Source organism: Podarcis filfolensis, assembly GCF_964270895.1.
Source record: "Podarcis filfolensis genome assembly, chromosome: Z".
Taxonomy (NCBI): Eukaryota; Metazoa; Chordata; class Lepidosauria; order Squamata; family Lacertidae; genus Podarcis; species Podarcis filfolensis.
Genome location: NC_139617.1, coordinates 22344700 through 22372580, shown reverse-complemented (window position 1 = coordinate 22372580; position 27881 = coordinate 22344700). Strand labels below are relative to the sequence as shown.

Below are 27881 nucleotides of genomic sequence, written 5' to 3'. Positions count from 1 at the left end.
GCTGATGCATAAATCTGAAGAACTGGGTTTAAGATTGTGAAACTTAGAGAAACCAAGATTGATAAATTCATCCATCCCTAATCATTGGTCGCAAAGATTAAATGTGGGTGGGTGGGTCTGTGGCTGTGAGAATCTGTCCCAGTCTTTGTTTGGTTACAGAAAACCAGCATAGCAACACTATGATTCAGACTGATGTTCTTGCATGTAAATAAGACTTCCGTGGTAGAAGTAGCACAGCCTTTTACTTCCTGTTGCATTAACCTGGCTGTAGCAAGTTCTATCTACTGTCTTCCTTTCTCCATTTTAATCACACATGAAAGCAACAAGGTGCAAGACTGCTGCCAGAACGCTGAGTTTCCCAGAGGGCTTTTGCTAATACTGGGACGTTTCAATGAGGTAAGGCTTTGGAATCATGCTGTAGGAAAGTTCTCACCACACCACCCACTGTGAGTTTCAGGAGAACTGCTTCTGCCCAGCAAAAGATTGCTAAAAGGACATTTTTTGAAGCCAGACTCCAGAAGATAAGATCCAAACCAATGATTTCAAATTACAGGGTGGGAAAATCTTTTGATTTTGGTTTATCTAAGTTTCTCATTTTTCTGATCTGAAGTTCAATTGTCCACACTGAAGTATGTGATTTTTTTTTAAAAAAATCCTCATGAAAATTCATTTTATTGCAAATTTCTAAAATTCACATTTTCCTTGCATGCAATTTTACCCAATGTGCACATTTTGGCAGAGCAAGTTCCCCTGATGTAATGCATTTTTGGTATGTTATTTTCACTAATATACACACTTCTGTGCACACTTTACCCTGGCATATAAATTTTATATTCGCAGCTTGTCTGGAGAATGGCATTACAAAATTTGAATTTTGAAGGGTGGATATGTTTTGGTTCTCAGATTGTTTGAGAAAGTGCAAAATAAGTAGATTCATCTTTAAATGTAACAGAATAAAATTTCTCTCCAGTCTCTAGTTTTCACTAAACATCTCTCATCGGCTGGGTTCAAATTTCTTCAGAAGGTGATTAACGTTCGCAGAAGGTTTTTCAGCAGAGACTAGATATGTACCTGTCAGGGATGCTGTAGCTGTGGGTTTCCTTTACCCTGGGGCAGGGGTAGATTATCTTATATTTGAGGTGACCTCCAACTCTATTGTTCTATCGCCCTTTGGGCAACTAGTCTGTATGCCTGCAAAACAGTAGAAAGCATGAAATGACTAATATAAATTATTTTTCTGAAAACACTTAAAGCTGTTGATTAGGGATGGAAAGATCTCCCAATTTTGGTTCTATGCATATATAATGTTTCCAATCTGAAATTCTCCACATTTTGCATTTTATTTTATTTTTTAAAAAACCTCATGAAACTTCACCAGCATTTTAGTGCAAATGTCTTCTAATAAAAACATTTTCATATGAGGTTTTGACTAATGTCCACATTTTTGCAAGCAATTTCCCCTAATGCAATGCATTTTTGTATGCTAGTCTTACTAATATCGACATGCTTATGCACATTTTCCCATAAAATATGCATTTTTGTAAGCATTGCTTGCTTGGCGAATTGCATCACAAAATGTGAGTAATTACATATTTCGATGGATAGCTGTGCTTCAGTTCACGTATTGTTCTGGAAAGTGCAAAGCTGATAGATTTGGCTTCAAATATGTACTGAACTGAATTTCTCCTGCATTCCTACTGTTAATTGATTAGCTGGATAAGCTTGAATTGAATGCAACTTAAACATAGGTGACAGACTGAGAAATGACCATGCTGGTGACAGTATAAGGTTCTCTTAGGTCTTAACAAATCAAAGATGTCACTCTGTGTTTGGAAAACCCTCCTACGACAATGTAACAGAGTAAAAGAGAATCCAGACTTGTCCCTCCATCCAGTTTAAACTTCAGATCACGGATTGGGAACCTGTGGCCCTCCAGATGTTGTTGGACTCCTTCAGATCCAGCCTGCAGGGCCCAATGGTCAGAGAGGGTTAGGTGATGTGGCAACACCTAGAGCAGGCACCCCCAAACTTGGCCCTCCAGATGTTTTGAGACTACAACTCCCATCATCCCTAGCTAACAGGACCAGTAGTCAGGGATGGTGGGAATTCAGACAGGATTGATGGAAGTCAAAAATTTGAATAAGATGTAAAAGTATGTTTAATTACTGTTGAAAATGGTATGTTAAAAAAACTAATAAAAATTATATACAAAAAAAAAAAAGAATTGTAGTTCCAAAACATCTGGAGGGCCACGTTTGGGCATGCCTGACCTAGAGGGAGCACAGGCTAACCATTTCTGCTTTAGATGATGAATCTGCAAGATCTGCATTGTTTTGCCCCAGAAAACTTCTTTTTTTAACAATAGGAAATAATTGTTGATGCCTATCTGGTCCATTATCATGTGTGCTACCTGGCTGGCTGAACATAGATCCCTTGGACTCCCAAACTGAGACTGGCCTATTTATTTATTTTTATCCCACCACCCTCAGTTAAAAATTTAAACAGTTATTCTTGTTTCTGGTGGTTACACTCATACACTTTTGCTGGCCTGCCTTAAAGAATATGGGGAAGGGTTGTGGCTCAATAGTAAAGCATCTGTCCTGCATGCAGAAGGCACTAGGTTCATTCCCTAGCAACTGCAAGTAGGGCTGCGAAAGGACAGGGTCTGAAACTCCAGGGAGCAACCCCCCCTCTCTCTCTGTGTGTGTGTGTGTGTGTGTGTGTGTGTTGATTTGAATCAGGAAAATTGGATGGAAGAGTCAATTTTCATCACCTAGAGTAGCTTCACATTCCTAATCCAAATTGCCTCTCTCCACTCTCCCACACGGCTCTTTTTAGTCCTAAAAAGAATGTTAGATCTAGCCATAGATCTCCCACATCCTTTTCATGGATTTCCCACAGCTGATTGAGTATGGTTGGCTTACAACAGGGGGCTTTCCTTGCACTGGATATATGCCAATTTACAATGCTAAGAATCTTTCAGAAACAGCGTAGAACAGCATTGTTCATGCTGTGATATTCATGGCTAGGTTGAAGGTTTTTGTGGGTGGGGTATATTAGCAAATGATTCTGTTTTGTCTTCACTTTTATCAGCTATCTCACATTTTGCGGCTGGTATTGATCAAATAACGGTCAAATCTACCATCTAACTGCTGAGAGGGCTTTAAGGTTAGATTTTTAGGTTGGCAATGCACTCTTATGCATGTTTACTCAGATTTGCGTCCCACAATTTTCAGCGAGGCTTATTCCCAGATATGTGCATAGGAATCCTATTGCCCACAGAAGAACATCCTGCTGACTTCAGTGGGACTTACTCCTAGGTAAGGGTGTACAGGATTGCTGGCTAAATGTTGTTTTTGGCATCCATCTATCTCAAGAGAAAATGGAGTGTGCCTCTGGGGGTGAACTCAAACCACTACATTAGCAGCACGAAAGTGACCTCTTTGGGGTGCAAGCCCTGGTAGTGTGTATGGAGGTTTTGGACTGACCAGACAACAACAAAAACCCTCTCAGCCTTGATTTTGTGGTCCACAGAAAAGCAGAGCAATACATTGGGCACCAGAATGGCTGCAGGAGTTGGTGGAAGAAGACAAGCAAGTCCCCATCCCACTGCCTTGGGGACTCCACTCCAGATTTGTGTAGGGTTTACTCCTTAGCCTTTACTTATCCTAAAGATATCCTGCCAGGCAGCAGAGATTTAGGACCAGAGTTTTCTTCTCCTGGATAGGCTACCTTCCTAGGCTGATGAGCCCCATTTCCCCCTCACTTCCTGCCACCACATGTTCAGAAACCACCTTCTTGACCATTGGACCCACTATTGGTCTTGTCTGCTCAGTCTGCCAGAGTCTGTCTTCATGTGCAGGGAAGTCCCCAATTTACCAAGAGTTTGAGATGCACCAGCTACCCTCACCTGATTTAGCCAGCCAGTAGAAGCCATTCCCAGGGTGCAGCTGCTGTTGCATGCTGACAGCTTCTAGGAGCCACAGGTGAGAGCAGAGTGCAGGGTGGGGACTAAAGGTGGACAAACTATCCCAGAAGGAACATGATGTGTTGCCCACCAGAGATGTTACACCTCCTCTAACACCCTATACACCCCATAGCTAAATGTACTTCTTGTGCAAAGAAGGAAATAAAGCAGAAAGGGGTAACAGGGCCATGCTTTTGCCCTTGCCCCATGGTGCATGGCACCACATCTGTGCCCTTGCTATTTGCATTGTAGCATATTTGATCAGGCTTCCAGGAACTGCTAGAGACAGGAACTTTTTTCAGCCCTAAGGCCACATTCCCTGTGGGGAACTTTCTGGGGGCAACATGCCAGTAGTGGGCCCCTGCAGGGGCAACAGTGAGTGGGGCCAGAAACAAAAGTGGGTGGGATAACAAGGGTGACCCTTTGTAGCCACACACAGAGCCATCTCTCCATCCTCCATCCAGAGGCATTATCCTAGTTCAAGGAAACATTTCAGCTTCTAAGAAAACTTTGAAAAGGATGGCATGAGATGTAACCTGGGAAGGGTGTTGGGGGAAGCATGTGGGTCTAGAAAGAGTCTCGAGAGCTGGACAAAGAAGCCTGGAGGATTGTGTTTGGCCCCAGGTCTGAAGTTCACTTTTTCAAAAGGTAAATGTGCTTAGGCTTATCCTGCATCAGACATTAATGCTAATGTGAAGGTGGCAGGGGCCAGACTGGAGTGGAGCCACACTCAATTTCCTCCCCTGCATAAGCCTTGTGACAAAAAAACTTGAAGTTCACAGAAGAGATAGAGAGAGAGCAGAAAAAGGCACAGGCACAGAAACAAGTGTGAAATTATCTTAAAAGGCCACACAAATTCAGTGGTGCTATCAGAGCAGGATTTGATGGTGTGGGGCAGATGTCCAGAACCCCGCTCAACTGAACGAGCAAGAGGGTCCCCAATGCCACAGGGCTGGCTTACCTCATTTTGACGTAAGTGAAGCAATACACACAACCATCTCAAGAGAAGTGCCGCCTGGAAAAGTCCAGCCTCTAAAATGACTTGGCTGCATCACTGAATGGGCGCAAGGTTCTTAATGGAGTGGGCATGTTGCAGTACTACTTGTCAGTTTTATTTTATGGAACTTCTCAGAAAGGATGGTGAAGAAATTTGATTTTGTTTACATTTAAAGGCAAGCTTACTGAATTCACACATTCCGAAACAATATGTGAACTGAAACACAGGGGTCCTTCAAAATTCAGTCTTCTCCAAATATTGCAATGCAGTTCTCCAAACGCATAGCATGTCCAAAAATACATGCATGGGGGTGGAGAGAGAGTGTGCATAAAAAATAGTGAAAAGGCCATACAGAAATGCATTGTATTAGGATAAATTGTTTGTTTGTTTGTTTGTTATCAACCACTCTTTATCCTAAGATCCCAATGCAGTATTAAAAAGGTAAAGGGACCCCTGATCATTAGGTCCAGTTGTGACCGACTCTGGGGTTGCGGCGCTCATCTCGCTTTACTGGCTGAGGGAGCTGTCGTACAGCTTCCGGGTCATGTGGCCAGCATGACTAAGCTGCTTCTGGCAAACCAGAGCCTAGGGCTTGCCGATCAGAAGGTCGGCGGTTCGAATCCCTGTGACGGGGTGAGCTCCCGTTGCTCAGTCCCAGCTCCTGCCAACCTAGCAGTTTGAAAGCACGTCAAAGTGCAAGTAGATAAATAGGTAAACGGCGTTTCTGTGCGCTGCTCTGGTTCGCCAGAAATGGCTTAGTCATGCTGGCCACATGACCCGGAAGCTGTACGCTGGCTCCCTCGGCCAATAAAGCAAGATGAGCACCACAACCTCAGAGTCATCCACTACTGGACCTAATGGTCAGAAGTGCCTTTACCTTTACCTTTAATACTGCTACTGAAATTATTCAAACGCTGCGAATGACCTTAGACTACAATTATTAGTTTTCAAATATATTTTTAAAACTTCCCATTTTGAGATAGATACCTGTTTTGGTTTATTTTTTCTGACATGCTATCTAATTGCGCATATTCAGGCAATTTTTGAATCCATTCTAATCTTGATGGGACTTTTCACTTTTCCAGTTTGCCACAATGAGAATTCTTGCTGTTACCGTAGCATTAAGAAGATCTCTATAGCCTTTTTAGGAATATCCAAATCTGTGATTCCCAAAAAGAAAGCTTCTGGTTTCCTATTGAAAGATATATTTAACATTTTTTCCAATTCTATGTGGATGTCCTCCCAAAACACCTTGATTTCTTTCCACTGCCACCACATATGGAATAGAGTACCTGGCTTTTCTTTACACCTCCAGCAGTTATTCGGGACATTTATGAACATCTTGGACAATTTCCAGGGGGTTAAATACCACCGATGCTGCATTTTAAGAAAATTCTCTCTCAGAGAGTAACAGGCTGTAAAATTCCAGTTTGTTTACCACAGGTTTTCCCTCTGCTTCATTGTTACTGAATACCCAAAATACTGTGACCACTTAATCATAGCTGCTGTAACCTCCTCCTCTTTGACTTCCCAGTCAAGGAGGAGTCGGTATACTTTAGAAAGTGTTTTAATTCTGGAGTTCACCAAATCCAATTCAAATCTAGAGGTCTCAGTGGAAAAACCCTTTTGTTTGTCAATTTTGAATGTCTCAAATAATTGGTGATATTGAAATCAGTCAAAAAGGCACTCTCTTATTTCCCCAAAGCTTTTTAATTTCAATTGGTTATTATCCTCCTTTAGGAGTACTTTATATGTTGTCCAGGGTCCCTGGGTATTTTTTCTCTTGACCGCCTTTGGCGCAATCCACCAGGGAACCATGGGTTCGAGCAGGTTTTTATACTTTCCCCAAACCGTCATTAAGGATTTCCTAATAACATGGTTTGAAAAATTCCTATGAACTTTTGCTTTCCCTTACGCTAAGTACGCGTGCCATCCCCATCGATTATCATAACCCTCCAAATCTAAGAGGTCTGGGTCCTGTAGTTTGTTGATCAATTTTCACATTGAGAACAGTTTCTGCTTAAGTCCAATTCTCCACATTTCCGCATCAGCTTGCAAAGAAAAACACCCAAAACTTCCTCATGAAAATTCACCAGCATTTTATGTTTTTCTTTGCAAGCTGATGCGGAAATGTGGAGAATTGGACTTAACCAGAAACTGTTCTCAATGTGAAAATGACTGAGGGCACCTCCTCATGCTTTTATGGCATAGATTTATTGCCCAATGCATCTCATATCCATCCCTTATTATCCCCTCTCCCCTCCCTCAGCTGGCTCCACCACAGTCCAAATTTCAATTATAAAAGTTGGTGAGTGTAGGGAGTTGCCTTTTTGGCTTATAAAACTTCTTAAAAGGTGTGGTTTTGGGAAGGAGGGCGGGGAGAGAAGTTGCAGTCCATGCCAAACCTTGGGAAAGAGTGAGTAACGACCTAAATGAACGACTACATTATGTGCAGCTGCTTAAAGCAGCCTTCACTAGGTACGGAGGAGAGATTTGATTCAGCTCGCATTTCAAGGTGAATCATTTGAATTTGCACTCTTCGAAACATTATCAGAACTAAAACACAGATATCCTTCAAAATTCACACTTCTCCTAGGTTTGCAATGCAATTCTCCAACAAAACAATATTTACAAAAATGTGTTTTAGGTGACAGTGTGCATAAAATATATTCATGAAAGTAACAAACTAAACTGCATTATATAACTTTCAAAAAGTTTACATTAGTCAAAACAGCATGCACAAATATGGATATTAGGAGAAATATGCACAAAAGTTTTGATGATTTTTTTAAAAATTCCAAATGGCTGCATAAATGGGAAGAGTAGGATTTAATATTGGAAGCTGAGGCTGATGGGAGTCCACCATCAGAAGGGCCCCTTGCCTAAAAACTACACATGGGATCTCCAGGAAGAGTAATGAGCTTTGCCTTCTAAAATCTGAATTACATTATTTCTCCACTTCCAGCCAGGTGGAATTTGAACAATTAAACCAGATTAATAGCTATGGGTTATGTTAGAAATGTACTTTTGAGGATTATTTCATTAACACTTGAGCCATTGCTGTGTCAGCTGGCCCCACATTCTAGCCAACAGTAGCACAAGCCCATCCATATTTACTCTGAATTAGAGAAGGAATGATCTGCCAAACTAGGCAGCGGGCCTTCTAGGTGGTGGCGCCCGCCCTGTGGAATGCCCTCAAATCAAATGTCAAGGAAATCAACAACTATCTGACTTTTAGAAGACATCTGAAGGCAGCCCTGTTTAGGGAAGTTTTTAATATTTGATGTTTTATCGTGTTTTTAATATTCTATTGGGAGCTGCCCAGAGTGGCTGGGGAAACCCAGCCAGATGGGCGGGTTATTATTATTTCTGTTCTTTCAGTTTCTTGTTTTCTTAAATGCCGTTCTCCATATTTCTGTATCAGTTTGTGAATTTTAATTTAAAATCTCATGAAAATTCAGCAGCAATTTAGTGTGAATTTTTCCTAATAAATTCATATTTGTCTAATGAACATATTTTTGCAAGCAGTGTTCCCTTACACAATACATTTTTAAATATTATTTTCACTAATATATGCATTTGGATGCACACTTTCTCTTGATATAAGCATTTAAAAAACAATAACTTTTGTTGGTTAGAGAACTGCATTGCAAAGTGTGTATAAGTGTAATTTTCAAAGGATTTGTTTCAGTTCTCATGTTGTTTCATAACGTGATAATTTGATAAATTCATATTTAATATGCAAACTGAATGGAAATTCTCTCCTGTGCCTCCGCTGAAGTAAAGTCCCCAGATTTCAATGAAATTACTTCCAAGTAAGCATGCATAAGATCTGCAGTATTTATTTTCAGTAAACTGGGGTCAATGGAAAGGAAGTGGATTTTAAAAAAGAAAATACCCCCACACAACAACAACAACAAAACAACAACACCTCCACACAAATTGACTTACATTTTGCTAGGCCAACCTTTACTGGCCCACTGGCATTTTTGCCACCTGGAGGAACTATTGTGGGTACCATGCAGACACCACAACAGTATGCGCACTGCAACCACATGTGCACCACTATCTCTCTATCTCTCTCTCTCTCTCTCTCTCTCTCACCCACACCCACACCCACACCCACACACCACCAGAAATTAGGTTTCATAAATGTGTTTTAGCTACTACTAGAGAGTAAATTCAACTGAGCTAAAAGGTCTTATTTCTAAGAACACTTTGACAGGACTGTGCCGTCATTGTTGGAATCCGGTTAAAGCCTAATTCTTGTGGAAAACCCAAAGCGGAAAGACAGGCAGGAGACCCTATTCTTCAAGGCACATGGTCCAGATATGACTTCTTTCTGCCGCTGTACAGAAAAAAGCTACTAGTTACAAGTGCTGTGTTTACTGTTTTAAGACCTACGCCCACTTACTGGAGAAAGGAAGCCACAGACTGAGGAAGCTCTTAAAAAACAACCTGTACAAACAAAGTTGGTCCACAGTGCAGAGAGTCTGTTTGACAATTTACAGGAAGGCTGCCTAATAAATCCAACAACCATGGAACAGCTTATGGTTTTCTTAGCAGAGAGAGGCGCAGAGAAAAACAGATGCTGTGGCCACTTGTTCATGTTCCTAAACCTATACATTTTCTTCACTCTGTGGGCAGTCAGTTTAAACATGCATACTTATCTGAAGGCATGTGATAAGGCAGGAGCAACCACCCTGTGCTCCTCCAGATATTGTTGGACTTCAACTCCCATCAGCTTAGACAAGCATGACCAATGGTCAGAGATGATGGAATTTGTGGTACCCAACAACACCTGTGCTAAAGTCATCATTGACATGCCCATCCTTCTGATGTTTAACGTGGAAGTAAGGGGTATGGATAATAGAAAAAGGAATGCATAGGTAGGAAGTGGGAAATCTTCCTCTGCCCCTCAACACATCCTACCATAGGGCGTTGCTCCAAGTACTCCTCTCCCTTCTCAACTCCAGTACTGGAACTGAATGAGGACTGGGGGGAAAGTACCTAAATTCTAGGTCCTAGTACAATGAACTGTGTGGAGGTAAGTTGTTAGTGGGCATGGGGATCAATGTACTTCTTCCATCTGCTCCTTTTCAGTTAAAACGTCAGTAGGGAACCTTCAGCCTTAATTAGTCCCTCTAGGGCTCCTTGTTTGGCCTGCCTGGTCATTTTTGAAAAGCCACACCAAACTTCCCTATACCTGACATCATATATGGAATCAGATATGAAACAAGTGAAGATGTGGTTGGGCTGCAGGTGTTTTGCAATCAGCCAAACATCAGCACCTGCATAGTTCTGTGCAATGCCCTACACACAGCACTTCCTAATAACGACCGGCTGGTTGTTGGTGGTTGCAAAAGCTCTGTGCAGTGCTCTTTGCAAGCAGCAAGCAGTTGACCATTAAGGTTGGCACACTGTCATATGTGAGCTCTAATAAGCAGGCCTAATAAACAGCTGTTTGCCTACCCGTAGGCAGCTGATGCTATTGTGACATCAGGTGATAGACAGGAGGGCAAACCTGCCCATCTGTTGAACTTGGCCTGTGGAGGCTAGTGAAGGTAAGGATCTGGCCCGCAGGCTGGATACAGTTCACATCTGTGCTAAAGGAAGCCCCTCCTACCTCACTTCATTTCATATGTGAACAGGCTGAATGCCCAGAGAGAAACAAGGGTCAGCAGGGTCAGCCCAAGACATCAGGCTGCCTGGTGTACACAATTCCATGTACTGAAGCTGACCAGACTGGCAAGTGAATCTTCCTTCAGCACTGGCACTGAGACAGCACCCTCCACCACACCTGAGAACATGAGGCTAACTTGGGGGTGCAGTGCCTGCCACAAGGCACACACAGCTCCATCCCCACCCCTACACCTGCCACCTGCACCTGCCACCCGAGGCAGCTTCTTCACTCTGCCTAAATGGTAGGGCCAATCCTGTGTCAGCCACTGACACAACTACTTTGCCAGCAACCTACATATTCTATTGATCTTCTGGGCCAACCCTAATTACATTAGAAGCACTGATTTAATTCTCTAAGGATGGAGAAAATCCAGAGTCCTTTTGTAAACTGCATTAAGCTTTATTTTCTCCAGAGACATCTTCATGTAAAATTGAAGCTGGAAATCAGTTGTTGTTGTGTGTTTTTTACTGAATTTATGAGTGACTTAATGAAAACATATGAACACACAACTAGGTGAGGATTCAAAGGAAAAGTGATGAAAGAGGCTAAGAGGGAATGAGTTGAGCAATTGCAGGAGACAATAGCTGAGAATTGGTTATGTGCAAGAGTTACTTCCGTGGGTGGAAACAGACCAGGAATCAGTTATTTTTGTTTACAGTGCAAATAAGATTTGCAGCAATACATAGAGGTGAGCAATTGCAGCAATATCTAGGGACGCCCCTCCCATTTTACCAATTTGGTCTCAGGTTACCCCCCGCCAAAAACAGAGTTTCATTTGTCCTTTCTGTGTGAATCTGCAGGGGAGGGGGCACATGTACTGCCAGTCATTTTGCTGCAGAATTCTGCACTAACTGCGGCTTCTGAATCAAATACAAGGGAATCCCCACATAAAGTTCATTGCAGTAATTCAGTCTTGAATAAACCAATGTATGATCTACTGTGGTCAAACTTTCCCTGGTCAATATGACTGAGTATTAGTTCAATGCTTTTTAAAGCATTGTAAATCAAAGCAAAGACAATACCGTGTCTTTTCGCAATAATGAAAACAGGAAACCTTACACTACTTGTTTTTGCTTCTGTTTTTTTTAAAACAGGGTAAATATTTCCAAAGAAGTGTCCCTTTCATCTCACTTTGCCTCTAATGGGAGTGCAGCTGTGCTGCTGCTGCAGAGCATTAGTGCAACAGACAATTGCACAGAACCCAGAAAAGAGTTCCAGCATTCCCTTTATGCAGCGACATACACCATCATCTTCATCCCAGGCCTCCTGGCCAACAGCATGGCCCTGTGGATTTTATGCCGCTTCATCAGCAAGCAAAACAAAAACATCATCTTCATGGTTAATTTGGCCACTGCTGACCTCATTCAAGTCCTTTCCTTGCCTCTGCGGATATATTATTACATCAACTACAAGTGGCCATTTGGAACCTTCCTCTGCCAGCTCTGCTTCTATCTGAAGTATCTTAACATGTATGCCAGCATTTGCTTCCTTACGTGCATCAGCGTTCAAAGGTACCTCTTCCTTCTCCATCCATTCAGGGCCAAAGGGTGGAAACGGAGGTACGACGTGGCCATATGTGCTGCTGTGTGGATCTTTGTTGGAGCTGCTTGCTTGCCGTTTCCATTGATGAGAAGTTCAAACAGCAATGATACTTGCTTTACCGACCTTGGCGTCAAGAAAATAGGCAGCCATGTCAGCTCAGTCCTGTTGATACTGGTGGCTGAAATTGTTGGGTTTTTGACCCCTCTCGTCACCATTGTCTACTGCACTTGGAAGACAAAAGCCTCCCTCCAAGAATGCCATATCCCTCTGCAAAACACTACCGAGAAGCAGAAGGCACTCCGGATGGTTGCTACGTGTGCAATTGTCTTCTTCGTGTGTTTCACGCCATATCACATTGTGTTTTTCTTCTATATGATGGTGAAAGAGGACGTTATCAGAGACTGCGCCGCACACTGGTTTATCCTGCACCTGCACCCTTTCTGCTTAAGCCTTGCAAGTCTTAACTGCTGCTTAGATCCAGTCCTATATTTCTTCACAACATCAGAATTCAAGGGTCAGGTGTCAAGACACAGCAGCTTGGCCATCAGGAGTCGCCTGATGAGCAGAGAAAGTGCTTCTTCTGTTAAGGAATAAAGTAATTTGGACTTCTATGATTATTATTCATAATGATTATTCAAGGAGTCATAGTCAGAAGCTGTATACAGAGCCACATGACTCGTCCATCTCACTTTGTATCATCTTGTGCAGTCAGGATTCCACGCATAGCATGGAGAGGACCGCCCTGGGCTCAAAATTCTCAGGAGTGCACAATTTCAACACCCGGTGTTGCCTCAATACAGGTGAGCACTTCTGTCTCTGGGGTCCATTGAAAATGAATTCTCCATGTGAACCAGAAAGTGACCTCTCTATACAACACAATGACTCTTCTTTTTTTATCTCTGTGGCTGCAATCTCCTGGGCGACGCGGATGCCCTTATGCAGTCGAATGTGCATGCATACGCCGTTCGTTTCCCTCCCCTCCCCACCCCCACCCCCTCCATGTGGCCATGGGAACTGGAAACTCACGCTACACCATTGACACCAAGGGGGAGAGTGAAAGAGAAGAAGATCCTACAAAACTTGACAGCGTCATTTCAACAGGCATGTCCCCAGTATGTGAAAAGTGTGGGTGGGGCTATGATGTTGGGGGCACTCTGCCTCACCTAACGTAATGTTAATTGTATAAGGGAAAACAGCCAAGTAGGGTTTTTGTCAACCAAAGAACACAAGAACTGTCTAAAAACAGAGCTGTCTTTATAGTGACTCAGACCGGAGGGTTCATCCAGCCCAGTGTCTCAAGCAGGAATCTTTATTCCAACTCATATCTGGAGATGCCAGTGACCGAACATATGTTCTGCTACTCAGCTATGACGCTTTCCCTGATAATCAACACTGACTGGCAGCAGCAGCTCTCCAGGATTACAGGCAGAGTTCTTTTTCATTCCTACCCAGAGAGCTCAGGGATTTATTATGGGGTTTTCTATATGCAAAGCTGAGGCTCCACCACTAGGCTGCAGCCCATCGCCTGCTAACCCCCATACAGCAGCTTCTGCAGTTCTGTGTGGGAGACTAGCTCAGCTGATAGAGCACGAGACTGTCAGGGTTGTGGGTTCAAGCCCCACATTGGGCAACATATTCCTACATTGCAGGGGGTTGGACTAGATGACCCTTGTGGTCCCTTCCAACTCTACAATTCTATGATCTTATGATACTATGACATTTGGAGAATAAATAAGGTAGTCACCTAGTTAAAAAAAAGTATGCCGGCCAAGGATATGCCCCTTTCCTCAGAAGCAAATCCTACTGATTTCCATTGGGAATGTTCCCTGTGAAACATAAGCATTTTATTTGTAGATTTGTTGATTATATCTGCATAATTGTGTACACAAACATGTACATACATGAATAAAATAACAGTTTTAAGGAAAAAAGGGAAGCGCACTGTGTTCTCTTCACCACTGTTCAACAAAAACGTAAGCCTTATTTCGCCATCCTCACAACACCCCAAGGATTGCTATGATGGGGAGGAAGGGCATGGATTGCTATTTCTGCCTCATTCCCTGCCCTGTCACATCCCTATTATGTTTGTTTTTATTTGTTTGTTTGTTGAATTTATATACTGCCCTATACCCGGAGGTCTCAGGGTTGTACACAGAAAAGATAAACATAAAAACTACAATAAAGTGGTACCTCAGGTTAAGAACTTAATTCATTCCGGAGGTCCATTCTTAACCTGAAACTGTTCTTAACCTGAGGTACCACTTTAGCTAATGGGGCCTCCTGCTGCCACCGATGATTTCTGTTCTCATCCTGAAGCAAAGTTCTTAACCCGAGGTACTATTTCTGGGTTAGCGGAGTCTGTAACCTGAAGTGTCTGTAACCCGAGGTACCACTGTATATATAATCAAAATAAAAACAACAACCCAGTAACACCCCTCCCCCCACAAAAAACCACCACATTTTAAATGGACGTAAGATATCAATCAAATCAACCAAAGGCCTGTTTAAAAAGGAACGTTTCTGCCTGGCAGTCACATCAGAGCCCGCACTGTGGGTGCTGAGCACCCACAAAAAAATTGTAGGTGCCTGGGCCTTTAGGGCCCCCTATAGTTGGCCCCTGTGCCCACAGCAGCCTATATATCCTTAACCACAGAAATAAAGTACCTTCACAAAAGCACTGCTTTTTATAACTAAAAGAAACTTGCCACAAACACACTAAACCTATACTTCCAGTTAGTGTTTATTATACTTTATATATCCCACTCTATCATGGGGGCTTTCAGCCTGGTTTCTTATGAGCTCTACACTTGCTTTGCCTCAGCTACAGTTCTCCTAGGCAACTTGTTCCCTCTTAAGAAGTAATCTTTGTAATACTGTAATGGCCTTTATGGCCCCTAAGGAGCCTTGATCCCCCTTTAATGGACAGATTTGCTGTTTTTATATGAGGTGGGGTGGTTAATTGTCAGCTGAGCGCCTTGTTATTTGTTATTTATTGCCTTTTTATTTTCCTGTGGTTTTTAATATTTGATTTGGGGAGGCGAAAGAGGACAGGGGTGTCCTGGACGTTTAACAGGAGTGACACAGAGGCTTCACTTGCTGAAACTCTACACAACTGGGAGGCGTGTGAGAAGAAGAAGAAGAAGAGGAGGAGGAGGAGGAGGAGGAGGAGGAGGAGGAGTAGTAGTTTGGATTTGATATCCTGCTTTATCACTACCCGAAGGAGTCTCAAAGCGGCTAACATTCTCCTTTCCCTTCCTCCCTCACAACAAACACTCTGTGAGGTGAGCGGGGCTGAGAGACTTCAGAAAAGTGTGACTGACCCAAGGTCCCCCAGCAGCTGGTCACCCAGCAGCTGCATGTGGAGGAGCGGAGACGCGAACCCGGTTCCCCAGATTACGAGTCTATCGCACTTAACCACTACACCACACTGGCTCTCCAGTGAGCCCTGCCTTCCCTAATTTGATTGCGTTTTGATTTTGAATATCTTGGTAAGCTGCCTTGAGGACAGCAGCGTAGACAATAAATACTTTTTTATAATAAATTGAGACCAAGTAACAACTCTGTGAAAGTCACACTGATCTCACACGACATCGTGGCCCTGAAAGACACGAGTCCCGGTTTACCTCTGGGATATGTTGGAGGGTATGATATAGCAAAACATTTTGATTTCACCTTCCTCATCACTTTTTTATTCCATGAGGGCACCTGAAGAAGTCCAATCATAAGAAAAATGTGCTGGATCAGGCCAATGGTGCCTCTGGTCCTGCATCTTGTTCTCACACTGGCCAACCAGATGCCTATGGCAAACTTGCAAGCAGAACCTGAGTACAACAGTTCTCTCCCAGCTTGTGATTCTCAGCAACTGGTATTCAGAAGCATACTGCCTCTGACAGTGGAGGAAGAACGTAGTACTTGTGATTAGTAGCTGCTGCTGGCCTCATGTGCCATGAATTTGTCTAAGCCCTCCAAGCTGGTAGCAATCACTGCCTCTTGTGGGAGCAAAATCTATAGCTTAGCTAAGCACTGTTTGAAGAAATACTTCCTTTTGTCTGTCCTCAACCTTCCAAGATTCATCTTCATTGTTGTTGTTTAGTCATTTAGTCGTGTCCGACTCTTCGTGACCCCATGGACCAGAGCATGCCAGGCACTCCTGTCTTCCACTGCCTCCCACAGTTTGGTCAAACTCATGCTGAACACTGTCCAGCCATCTCGTCATCTTCATTGGATGTCTCTAATTTCCAGTGTTAAGAGAGAGATACTTTTCTCTATCCCCTTTCTCCACACGATGTAAAATTAATTATACCTCTATCATGCCTCCATCTGTCTGTCTGTCTGTCTGTCTGTCTGTCTGTCTGTCTGTCTATCTATCTATCTATCTATCTATCTATCTATCTATCTATCTGACTGTCAGTCTGGCTGTCTCTGTATCTTTTTGTCCATTGGTCCACCCACCTCCTCACCCACATACAAACAATATGTGAGGAAGTCCACATGCATTATGAATGCATAATGTGTTGCATAGGGCTTCCCCTTCCCCTTCTGTTACTTTTCTTTCTTTCCTCTCAAAAGGCGTGGGCATACTCCTTTTACAGTCAGGTGCATCCTGTCAGTTATTTTTAACGGTTGATGGTTGACAGGGTACAGTTGTTTTTCTGCCTACAGACTCCTTTTTTTTAAAAAAAGTCTAATTATCTACATTACATACACTAACCAGAACAATGGGTTTTTTTAACAGTGCCAGAGGTTTGTACAACTGTCAGTCTCCCAACAAGACTGCTAATATTGACCAGGGAGAAGGGATTGTGAAAACTCTTGATTTAAGGAATGCTTTACAAACCTTGATTAGTACATATGCAAAAATTAGCAAAGCTTTGAAAGTGTTCTGAAAGATGCCACAACGCTGTGCCATGCCCTTAGGGATACATGATATTTCAGAAGATGAAGACTCATAAAATGATAGAGGTCACATCCACACCACACACTTAAAGCGCATTTAGAGCACATGGCTTCCACTAAAGAAGCCTGGTCTTTTAAAAATGTTGTTTTTGTTTTGTTTTGTTTTTTTAAAAAATCACCTCTCTCTTACAAGAAAATCAGCAAGTGAACCAATCTCGGGTCATCCCATTTGCCACTTTTCAACTGAAACCCAAAGAATTATGCCATGAAGCAATTTTTCCCTTAATGGGACCTTTTAGGGATCAGGAACTGTGGGCAGCTGAGGAGCCAGCAGACTGCAGAGATTAATGGAAAGAGGAAAAACCACTCACAGCCACCTCATAATGCTCAGGCAAGCTCAACCACACAGCAACTGTGATTCTAAAGAAATAATAAAGTATCCAGAGAATGAGGCAGAAAAACACCCCCCCCCCTTTTAAATGCAGTGCAGTCTTGAAAAGTTTCCATCCTTTTCACAAAAGGGGATGGGAACTTTTCTAGACTGCATTTAATTTCATCGCTGTCTCAGTGTAATCAGATGCACCAGAGAAACGTCCTGGAGTCCTAGAGCAGGGGGAAGGGAACTTTTTTTTCCAACCCAAGGGATTGTATTTATTTATTATTATTTTTTACTGAGCAACCATCTGAGAGCCACATGCTAGGGGTGGGCAGGGCCAGAGCAATAGTGGGCAGAGCAAATGTGTGGATTTTACCTTTGCACACTGGCAGTGGTGGCTGGTGCCCATTGGGACTGGTAGGGCAGAAGACAGCAAGCCTGACAGTAGCTGAAGCCAGAGCCAAAGACAAGCAGAGCCAACTTGCAGTAGTTTTCTCCCCATCCTCCTCCTCCCCCTCCCTTGCTGAGTTGTAGGGCCACACCAAGACTAAGGAGGTGGAAGTTTACAGGCAGTGCCACCTCCTGGACTGGTTGTCAGTAAGAAGGCTAATTTCTACACATACTTGTAAACTCCTCTGTACCTTCCAATGCAGCAAGGAAGAAGCATTATCAGAGTGCAAGGACTCATTCCAACTAGGGTAAATGCTCAAGGAAAGTGCAAAGCAGGGTCAGTAAGGGGATAGGAAGGGGGGGCCTGAGGAGACTCCCAAGGGCCACATTGAAAGGCTTGGGGAGCCACACTTGGCTTCCAGCCCTGAGGATCCTCATTCCTGTCCTGGAGCATCACTCTCATTGTAGTTTCAGGGAAGTGGGTGGTGCTGGAAAGATAAGCTGTCCAGTGTGTGTCTGTGACGGCACTAAAATGCATCCCGCACATTGCCTTCCCCATTCTTGTAATACCATGTATAAAAGGCAGTCAATTTCCCTGTTTCCTCTTCTCCAAAATGTGGTCTAAGATCTGGGAGGAGGTATGTTTTACCTCACAGACCAATAATATTGTTGCTGCCCTAACAAAGCTCCTGCCATCTAGTGGTATGTGGTACACAGTTCTGGGCAATGTGCCCATGCAAATTTGCACATTTATATATTGCCAATATATTATGTCCTAAGTACCTAATACAGGTGCAACATTCAGACTGAACAAAAGAAAAGCTAATCTGTGTAACTGTTTTTCCATCAGATACAAGGGAAGAGCCATACTGAGTTCAGTGGTAGAACATCTGCTTCACATGCAAAAGGTTCAATCACTGGCATCTCCAGGTAGCGCTGGTAGTATCCCCTATCCAAAACACACAAGAGTTGGAATATCCAAAGAGGGAAGGCAAGAGAAAGTTGAATCTGTTGGTTTGGATTTCTCTCAGTTTCAGTTAAGTTCTCCATATTTCTTCATCAGATTGCACCCCCCTCCCAAAAGAGTATTAATGAAAATTCATCAGTATTTTAGTGTGAATTTCCTATGTATGCAACTTTGCCTAATATGTATAAATTTGCAAAGCAATTTCACCTAATGCAATGACTTTTCTAATTTTTATTCCCTCCCCCATATATGCATGTTTATGCACACTTTGCCCCAATAAAGACATTTTGTCACATATCACTTGAATGGAGAACCAGATTGCAAAATTTGGAGAAGTGTAAATTTTGAGGGAAGGCTCTGTTTCAGTTTACATATTGTTTCAGAAAGTGCAAATTAGGTAAGCTTGCCTTTAAGGGGACAGATATGGATGGCTTTCCTTCCCCAAAGTTGGCTCCCTTCCAAACACCAGAAGCAAGCTGGGAATGGAGTAACATGGATGGAGAAATCAAGTGAGAACAGGTAAGGTACGGGGGGGGGGGAGAGATGGACCAGTACATCTCTTCCATTGTTGGTGTTGGTTGAACCACACAAGGTTGCCAGAGATGATCCAGGATGTGAACCAATGAATGAAAGCCAAGAAACCCACCAGTGCCAGAAAGACCGATGTTGATTTGGCCAAATCCTAGCCAAACAGGAAGCTCTTTATGGCATTCCTGTCTAGATAGATAGGCCATGGATGGACAGGATTTGGCCTAGGTGGGTGATTCCAGTCCACAGTAAGAATACTTCACTACCCAGTAACATGGTGCAAACTGTAGTGGTCCAGTGGTCCACCACATAAAACAACTGCACATGGAACTGAGAGGGTTTGGTGTTAGCCCTCATTGCTTTTGCTAGTCAAGTACTCACCAGGGAAGACACATAACAAGAAACACATGTCAACCATCCTCATGTCTAATTTGGTTCACATGCAACACATAAGCTAAGAGACCCTGGAATGGGAGGGCAGAGGTGGCTACAGCCCTCATTTGGAGAGAACTTAGAGAGAAGTAAGCACCCTCCTGAGAAGATCAGGCAAACACAACAGCCCTACTGCTGTAGTCAAAGCTAATTGAGGAAAAGGTACAATTCAGCAAACATGGAGCATATCTTATCTGTGGAAGGGAAAGCCAAGGTGAGTTGAGAAATAATGTATGGAGAGATATGAAAAGAGGGAGACATGGGTGAGGTTGCGGGTGAAGCTGAGCCCTGAACAGTGAGATTCTAGGGCTTTTCCCCCCTACTATTTTGTACTAGTCATGAACTATGTCTTATGGAAATACACTAGATTTTTCTCTCTTTGCGCAATGTTTACACCGGTCTGTCACTGTGCTGCTTTCATTGGTTGTTTCCCAAGGTACTAATGGGTGTGGGACAGGAACAAAAAGGAGGGAACTCATATCTGTAGGAAATAACTTGAGGGGGTAGGAAAGGCCTTGAAGGGGGCCGGGGGGGGAGGATCTCCCTCTGGGTGTGACAGCTTCCCCACTGAGAGGGCAAAAGTGGTTGTTTTAAACAATGGTAGATGTCTGAATAAAGGAGGGATCGAGAGACACTCAGATTGGTTTGTTTTTTTAAAAAAGGTTTAACAAGGAGAAATAGGAGAGATGGGCACAAAAAAGAAACTCTCCCTCTTCTGTTCCTCAGCTGCCTCATGTGAGAGTAGTAAAGGATGTGGAGTCCTGAAATATTTCATGGTGCCATCCACACAGGGCTTTTTTCCAGCTGGAACTTGCTGGAGCTCAGTTCCGGCACCTCTCAGTTGGGCGCCATTGCCATTCTAAGAGAACAAGGGAGAAAGTTGTGGTGAGCTCCGGCACCTCTTTTTCTAGAAAAATAGCACAGCTTCCACATTATATTTCACATTATGCATTTCACTCCTGGTACCATGCGTTCTCTTCAATATGAAGTTCCACACTGAATGTAGTAATTTAGAACAAATATTTAATTAACAAGCAAAGACCCTTATATGTACAGCATCCATTAACTGAAATTAACCTTTCATAATTGAACAAGCCAACTAACAGCCCTGGTCTTAAGATTCTATTAATCCTAAAAATGCAACAACATACATCATCATAGTGTGTGTGTGTGTGTGCGTGTGCGTGTGCGTGTGCGCGCATGCAAAGGGGACCGCAAAATAGGAGACAGCATTGAGGTGGTCTGTGCACAAAGAAAGTTGGAAAACGGAGGGGGAAGGGAGGGAAAAGGGACAAAGGTGATAACATAGTGTGTGTTCAAAGGTGGGCTGCAGAATACGAGAGCAGGTGGCATGAAAGTGGGGGTGATTTATTTGGGGATAGGAACTTGCTGAATTAAAAAATTGAATTGGAATACAAGAAGGGGAGATGTGGGGAAGTCAAGGAAATAATGTTACTGAAAGAAAGGATTGTAATTATGTGTGTGTTTTTTTGTTTTGTTTTTGTTTTGTTTTCTTTATATTTTTTGAAAATTTCAATAAATATTATATAAAAAAAAAAGAAAGTGGGGATGATTTGTGCAAGAGGGAGTTGAAAAATGAAAGCAGGAGAAAGGTGGGGGAAATGGGGCGAAAATGAAAATGAGAGTTGCAAAAGTGGGTTACCAAAAGTAAGGAGAGAGTGGTACTTGTGGAAATGGGGTGAAGATGAAAGTGGAGGTAAAAATGGCAATGCAATATGGGAGTCGTAGGATGACTATAATTGGATGGAAAGTGAAATGGTTGCATAGCTGCAATGGGTGAGAAGAGAAAGGTGCAGGAGGTTACCATGGAGGGTGGTTTGTGTGCAAGTGCAGTTCAAAAAAGGAAGAGAAAGCATGGACATGGGGATGAAGGTGAAAATGGGTGCAAAACAGGGCTGCAGAATAATAATAAAAAAGCGAGTGGCTTAAAAATAGAGTTAGAGGGGTGAAAGGTGAAGTTAGTAGTTGTGAGGGATAGGAAGGAGGACCTCTAGGGAGTTGGGGGGCAATGGACAAGTGGAGTGAGCAGAGGACAAAGCCCCCACCCTTCGTAATTTAATATTGGCCTGCACCACCCTCCCTTAAAACAATTCTGGAATCCCTGTGTAAGTTAGCTGAAAGCATCAGCCATGTGTCCAACAATAATTTTGTTAACCTCCCCACATTGCAGAAAATAGTTGAGAAAAAAACAGGTTCCTTGAATCTGTTGTGTGGGAAACAACACCAGCAATTCACTTGCGTAATTACAATGTACGGGGACAGAAATGAAACTCACTGAGGCTGCACATGTTTTACTGGAAAGGAAGTGCAAAATGAGAGGGAGCATTTGTAGCACCCTGCTTGTGGTTAACGCTTAGCTGGAATGAAATATTCAATGCAGCAATAGAGAAATTAAAATAATAATTTATTTGTCAGACAAATAAATGATAGGCACAGTGGTATATGGTTACCAAAGCTCTGCCCAACCTCCAGCCCTGATGGCCAGCACTTATATTTCCTCAACCCAGCCCCCTTGCTCCTCCTTTGGCTGCCTCTGTCCAATCAGCCTGGTTGAAATTCCTATTGGCTGTTTGCTAGAACCAATCATAAAAGATACACCCATTTCCTATTACCTTTTATGGGAGACAAAGAGCTATATTTCCTTCTATCCATAAATGGCAGACAAGTAGCCATATATCTTACATTTGCCTCCAAGGCACCTTAATTACCAGATCACCTTTTGCCACTTTTCCCCTCCATTCCAAAACAGATGGCTAAAACAGATGGCTCATGGTCTTACATTTTGTCTTAAACAAAGATCTTGGGTTCACATTCTCACACACCATCAATGAAATAAGAATCTAACATAAGAATCTAACATTTCTTACTTTCTAAATCCTTTGCATAATTACATTTAAGCCAACAAATCTCATACATTAACATAGCTTTTTAGAAGAAAAGGCCTTTGCAAAGTAAAAAAGGAACTCAGTAAAGACAGCTTCAAAAGAAACCTCTTCAGTTTACACCCTCCTTTCCCGGCCAGCTGCTTTTCCCATTAGCTCTTGCCCTTTGACCTTAGGAAAATATGGCTAGTCTCTAACGGGAGGCACATGGTATTATTTTCTGTTAAACAATAAATCCTACTATTTACTAACTCTTAATTGTGTTTTTGCAGCTTGATTGTATTCTGTAATATGTAGGGTCAATGTAACCTTTGCTCCCAGCCTGTAATTCCCTTTTACAACTTTGAGAATTTTGGCTCCTGCTATAAATCAGGGGGGCCCTTGTCCAGGAGGATAAACGTCTGCCTAAATCCTTAGCCAGCTGGTTTTCTGCCTGGCATGAAACATTTGCAAATCTTTAAGCTCATTTTAAAATACAGGCCTTGATCAGATGCCTCACATTCACATTCTGATACAGATACTCACACATTTAAAATGCTTCTAGCTAGGAACACTTGGTTAAAACAACCGATAATAAGAACCTGCCTTATGCTTCCAGCTCAGTTTTGTTTACAGCAAGGGCAGGAACCCTTGCTGGGGTCTTGGGTCTCCAATGAAGTTTTGTGGGGACCCAACCCCCCCTTTGTTACTGAGTGTTCCCATAGGCCTCTTATTTTGAAATTGTAAAATGCCTCTTCAGACTCCGAGTAGTGTGAGATTTCAGAGTCTTGGCGCTTACCCAGGGTTCATGTTTCTGGGCACGGCAGATATATGGTGACTTTAGGATCTATGGTTTGTTTACGAATACATACAACCTGTGTCTACAGTGAAGAGAAGGTTCAGAGCATTCACATCTCAAGATGAGTCTTTGCCCCTCTCTTAGGAGCAGCAGGATTAGGTTTCAAACAAAGGAACCAGCCATGTTGCCTGTCCCTTTGTTGCTGCCTGCTCCAGCCAAGAAAGGTGGTTTTAGGGTAGCATGAATGGTGCAGCTAAACTGGGCAGTCTGCTGCAGGATATGTCACGATGTTGCAGAATGGACCACAAGAAGTGTGTGTGTGTGTGTGTGTGTGTGTGTGTGTGTGTGCCAACTTTTAGCGTCACACAGGACACCGCCAAAATCTGAGAGCCCAAAGTCCACCACTGCAGCCAGCCCTCCAGTAGTTCTGCCAACCACTCTTCTCCACCACTTTCCAAGCCTCTTGCAAAATGCCACAACTTTCCTTTAGCCAACATCATCCAAGCTGAAACCCTAAACCAGAGGTTTTCTTTTTATTTAAATTATTTTATTGAGTTTTACAATGTTATCATCATCACAATCATTATTTCAAGTAAGAAAGCAAAATAGAGTATAAATCCCGCCCCCCCAAAAAACAAAAAAAACCCCCATGACTTCCCTCAACTATCTTTTCTGAGCTTTTTGGCATGTTGTCTCTCCCTGCTTATTGGTTATTTCTTATTCTTTAAGATTTTTAAAACATAATTATTATTCTTCTCTTATCATTGTATTTCCATAACCTTGTATTTCCATCTCTGCATTTGTTTTATTAGTTTTGTTAGTTGCAAGTGTTTAATCAAACCCTGCAAGTGAGTCCATTTCTTTACATTGATTCTATAGATATAACATAATTGGTTCCCAGTCTTTCTTAAAGTCTCTATTTTCCTTGTCTCGAAGTCTTTCCATTAATTTTGCCATTTCAGTGCATCCCATCAATTCTTGCCATTCTTCCTAGCTGGTATTTCAACACTCTTTCCATCTTTGTGCTAGCAAAATCCTAGCCGCAGTTGTAGCATACATAAAAAGTTTTTCTTCTCTTTCGGCAAATCTTGAGCTGAAATGCCTAGCAAGAAAGCTTCTGGGTTTTTCACAAAAGTTAACTTAAACATTTTCTTCAATTCATTATACAGTAAATCATTTCCCAGTACTTTTTAATTGCTTTACAATTCCACCACATATGAAAGAATGTACCCTCTTTTTCTTTACATTTACAACACTTATTGGAACCTGTTTTAAACATTTTTGCCATCTTTACAGGTGTAATCTACTATCTATACATCATTTTCATATAATTCTCTTTTAGCAGTATACAGTCAGTGAATTTCAGATTCACTTTCCATAACTTTTCCCAGTCTTTCCCATTTGTATATTGTGTCCTATGTATTGTGCCCGCTTAATCATTACACTTTTCACCTCCTCATCTTTAGTTTCCCATTCTAATAATAGATTATACATTTTCTTTAGAAGTTTAGTATTCTCATCTATAATTTCTTTTTGGAATCTAGATATGGTATAACTAAATCCTTTCTTGTTATCTTCTTTAAAAACCTCATTTATTTGACGGTGTTGCAGCCAATCGTAAACATAATCTTTTATTTCGTTAACTCCTTGAGCTTTAATTTCCCTTCTCTCTCTTCTAATACGTCCCTATATATAGGCCATTCTCTTTCCCTGTTTATCTTTTTAATTGAAATTACTTCTAATGGAGATACCCAACATGGGGTCTTTTGTTCTAATAAATCTTTATATTTTCCCCATACTTTTAAGAGTGATTTCCTAATTATGTGGTTATGAAACCCTTTATATACCTTCCCTTTATTATACCATAAATACGCATGCCATCCAAATCTGTTGTTAAACCAGAGGTTTTCAACCTTTTTGAGTCCATGGCTCCCTTGACCAATGACATTCTTTCTGCGGCACTCCTGTGGGACTCAGCAGCCCAGTTATGTCACCCCTTGCCTGCAGAGCTGGCAGCCTCTCACCCATTTTTGAACACACTCCCTTATGGAGTGTTCCCTCAGCCTCCTCTCCTCTCCTCTCCTCTCTCCTCTCCCCTCTCCTTGGAAGTCCTCCAGGCAGTTGCTGCTGTCGTCCCTGGTGTCTGAGCTTCTCCTCTCCTGCCCCAAAGCGAGGTGCCTCCTCACACTGCCCCACAGGGGCCTGGGAAGGACCCCCTAGCCAGCCGCAGAGGCACCATTCACCTGGGGAGCTTGTAGCCAGGGCTGCTGCAACAAACAGCTGTGCAAGCCTTTGGGAGGCAGAGACGCAAGAGGGCATCAGAGGAGGGAGGGAAGGAAAGAGAGCTGGAGGCCAGTGTTGCCCACGGCACCCCTGACCATCATTCAAGGCACCCCAGGTGCCATGGCACACTGGTTGAAAACCACTGCCCTAAACCAGGGGTCAGCAAACTAAGGCCTGGGGGCTGGATGTGGCCCACCGGCCTCATCAGTCTGGCCCGCGAACCTTGCAGACCCTGCCACCCACTTGGTCAGTCCCCGCACTAAACCAGCATGGCGCAGAGGCCTCGCCATGCAGGGACTGACTTCTGCGATGCTGGCGTGGCTTTGGATTGGCTGCAGAAAGCTCCTGTGACCATTCTGAGACTGCGGACGCCTCTGGACGATGCCCCTTCCCGCTGAGGCAGCCGCATATGGCCAAGAGCCGAGCAGGAGGAAGCAGCAGCGGCAGGGAGGCTGCCTCCACTGCCCAGGCCAGCGGCATGGGCTCTGCGCCCTACAGACCCCTGGACGGGGCAGAGGACAACAACGACGCTGCCAAAGATGAGGTGGCATCAGTGGCTGCGGCGTGAGTGGCGTCGTCAGAGTCCTTTCAGGAGAGGGAGGGTCCTTTTGGGGGGTGCTTTCAGGAGAGGGTGGGTCTGGCCCCCCACAAGGTCTGAGGGACAGTGGACCGGCCCCCTCTTGAAAAAGTTTGCTGACCCCTGCCCTAAAACCTTTCTTTCCCTGCCCAGTAACACACACCACTGGAGAGTGAGCCCTGCCCCTCCCTGTCTCGCACAGGCTTAGCCCTGTTGATGACGTCCTCATGAGCTGATGGCTGGCCATCACCAGCCTTTGTTCCCCTTAATAGCTCACCTCCCAGCAATACCCTGGTCCATAAAAACAAGGCTAGCCTGCATTTTCACACTGCTGACTCCAACATCTGCCAGCTCTTCTTAATTCTCAAAGCAAAGATCAAACCCTACAACTATTATTATGATTAATGTATTAATATACTGTCTTTTATTGTGCTTTGTGTTGTGTTTTTATTATTATGCTCCATAAAATGTGTTCTTAATGTTGTACACCACTTTGGGATCTTTTAATAAGGGTGGTATATAAATCAAATAAATAAGAAGAATAAATAGCAACCAGGAATGTAGAGGGAGTCAGGGCATCTACACATTAGAGGGAGGTATTAGTAAGTTTGGGGGAAGCATAAGCTTTGCAGGAGTACAAAAATAAATAAATAAATAAAAATTGGTGGAAGAGAGTCAAAAACAGCCTAGTTACGACTGAACATGCTAATGGACGACATGCTGTCTTTTGGATGTTGTGGAGTGGATAATGGAATACTGGCCCAATTTACCACACAGGAAATGAGGTAATACACATTACCATAAAGAGGGTGGGTCCTGAAGACCAAACTCCTGTCCACACTTACTATGCAGCAGAAAAATCCATACTCATATCATTTTGAAGAACAATATATAACTCAAGACTCTCCAGATGTGCTGGGAACTGCTTCTCTCTTAATAAAAAAGAATCTGGTAAGCAAATCCCCATGTCCTTGAGATGATGAATATGTTGATGATGGGGAGAACCATAGCTTGGTGGTAGGGTAACAGCACCCACCAGTTCAATCCCTGGCATCTCCAGGTAGGGCTGGGGGAGACCCCAGTCTGAACCCCTGGACACCTCCCACCTGTCATTGTGGACAGTAATACTGAGCTGGGTGGGCCAATAGTCAGTTTCGGTATAAGGCATTTTTTGCAATGTTCCTTTGATGATGTAGCAATTAATTACTGCATGAAAGTGGTGTGTACATTAATGGGATCCAGCTGCTGTAAAACTGCTTGATATGGTAGCACTGGTGTGAACCATCAGCCTATAAAGTACTACTGTTGAAAAATGACCCAGCAGCAGTATGACTCAACTCACACTAATGACTAATTGTCACACTCCTCCAGCACATTTCAAACATAAAATGCTGACTCCCTTCACACATTTTTAGCTACCATTAATACAAACCCTTTCAGAGGCATCACTTATTGATTATTATTCTCTGTTCTAATAATACTGATTGGGAAATGAAAAATAGGCTGAAGGAACACTGTCTTAAGGATAGCTAAAGCTTGGACTTGTTGAAATTTAAACTTAC

At 43.0% G+C, this 27881-nt stretch overlaps 1 protein-coding gene and 1 long non-coding RNA gene across 2 annotated transcripts in view; both read left to right on the top strand.

The window, feature by feature from the left end:
• The window catches only part of LOC310754412, a 156154-nt gene that overhangs the window by 115280 nt on the left and 12993 nt on the right, over positions 1-27881 (top strand). The window lies entirely within an intron of this gene.
• LOC310754283 (putative P2Y purinoceptor 10) lies at positions 254-14120 on the top strand. Its single transcript, XM_083596080.1, has 2 exons — positions 254-396; positions 11742-14120. The coding sequence occupies exons 1-2, from the start codon at positions 392-394 to the stop codon at positions 12781-12783; spliced, it is 1047 nt and encodes a 348-aa protein (XP_083452206.1). The 5' UTR covers positions 254-391; the 3' UTR covers positions 12784-14120.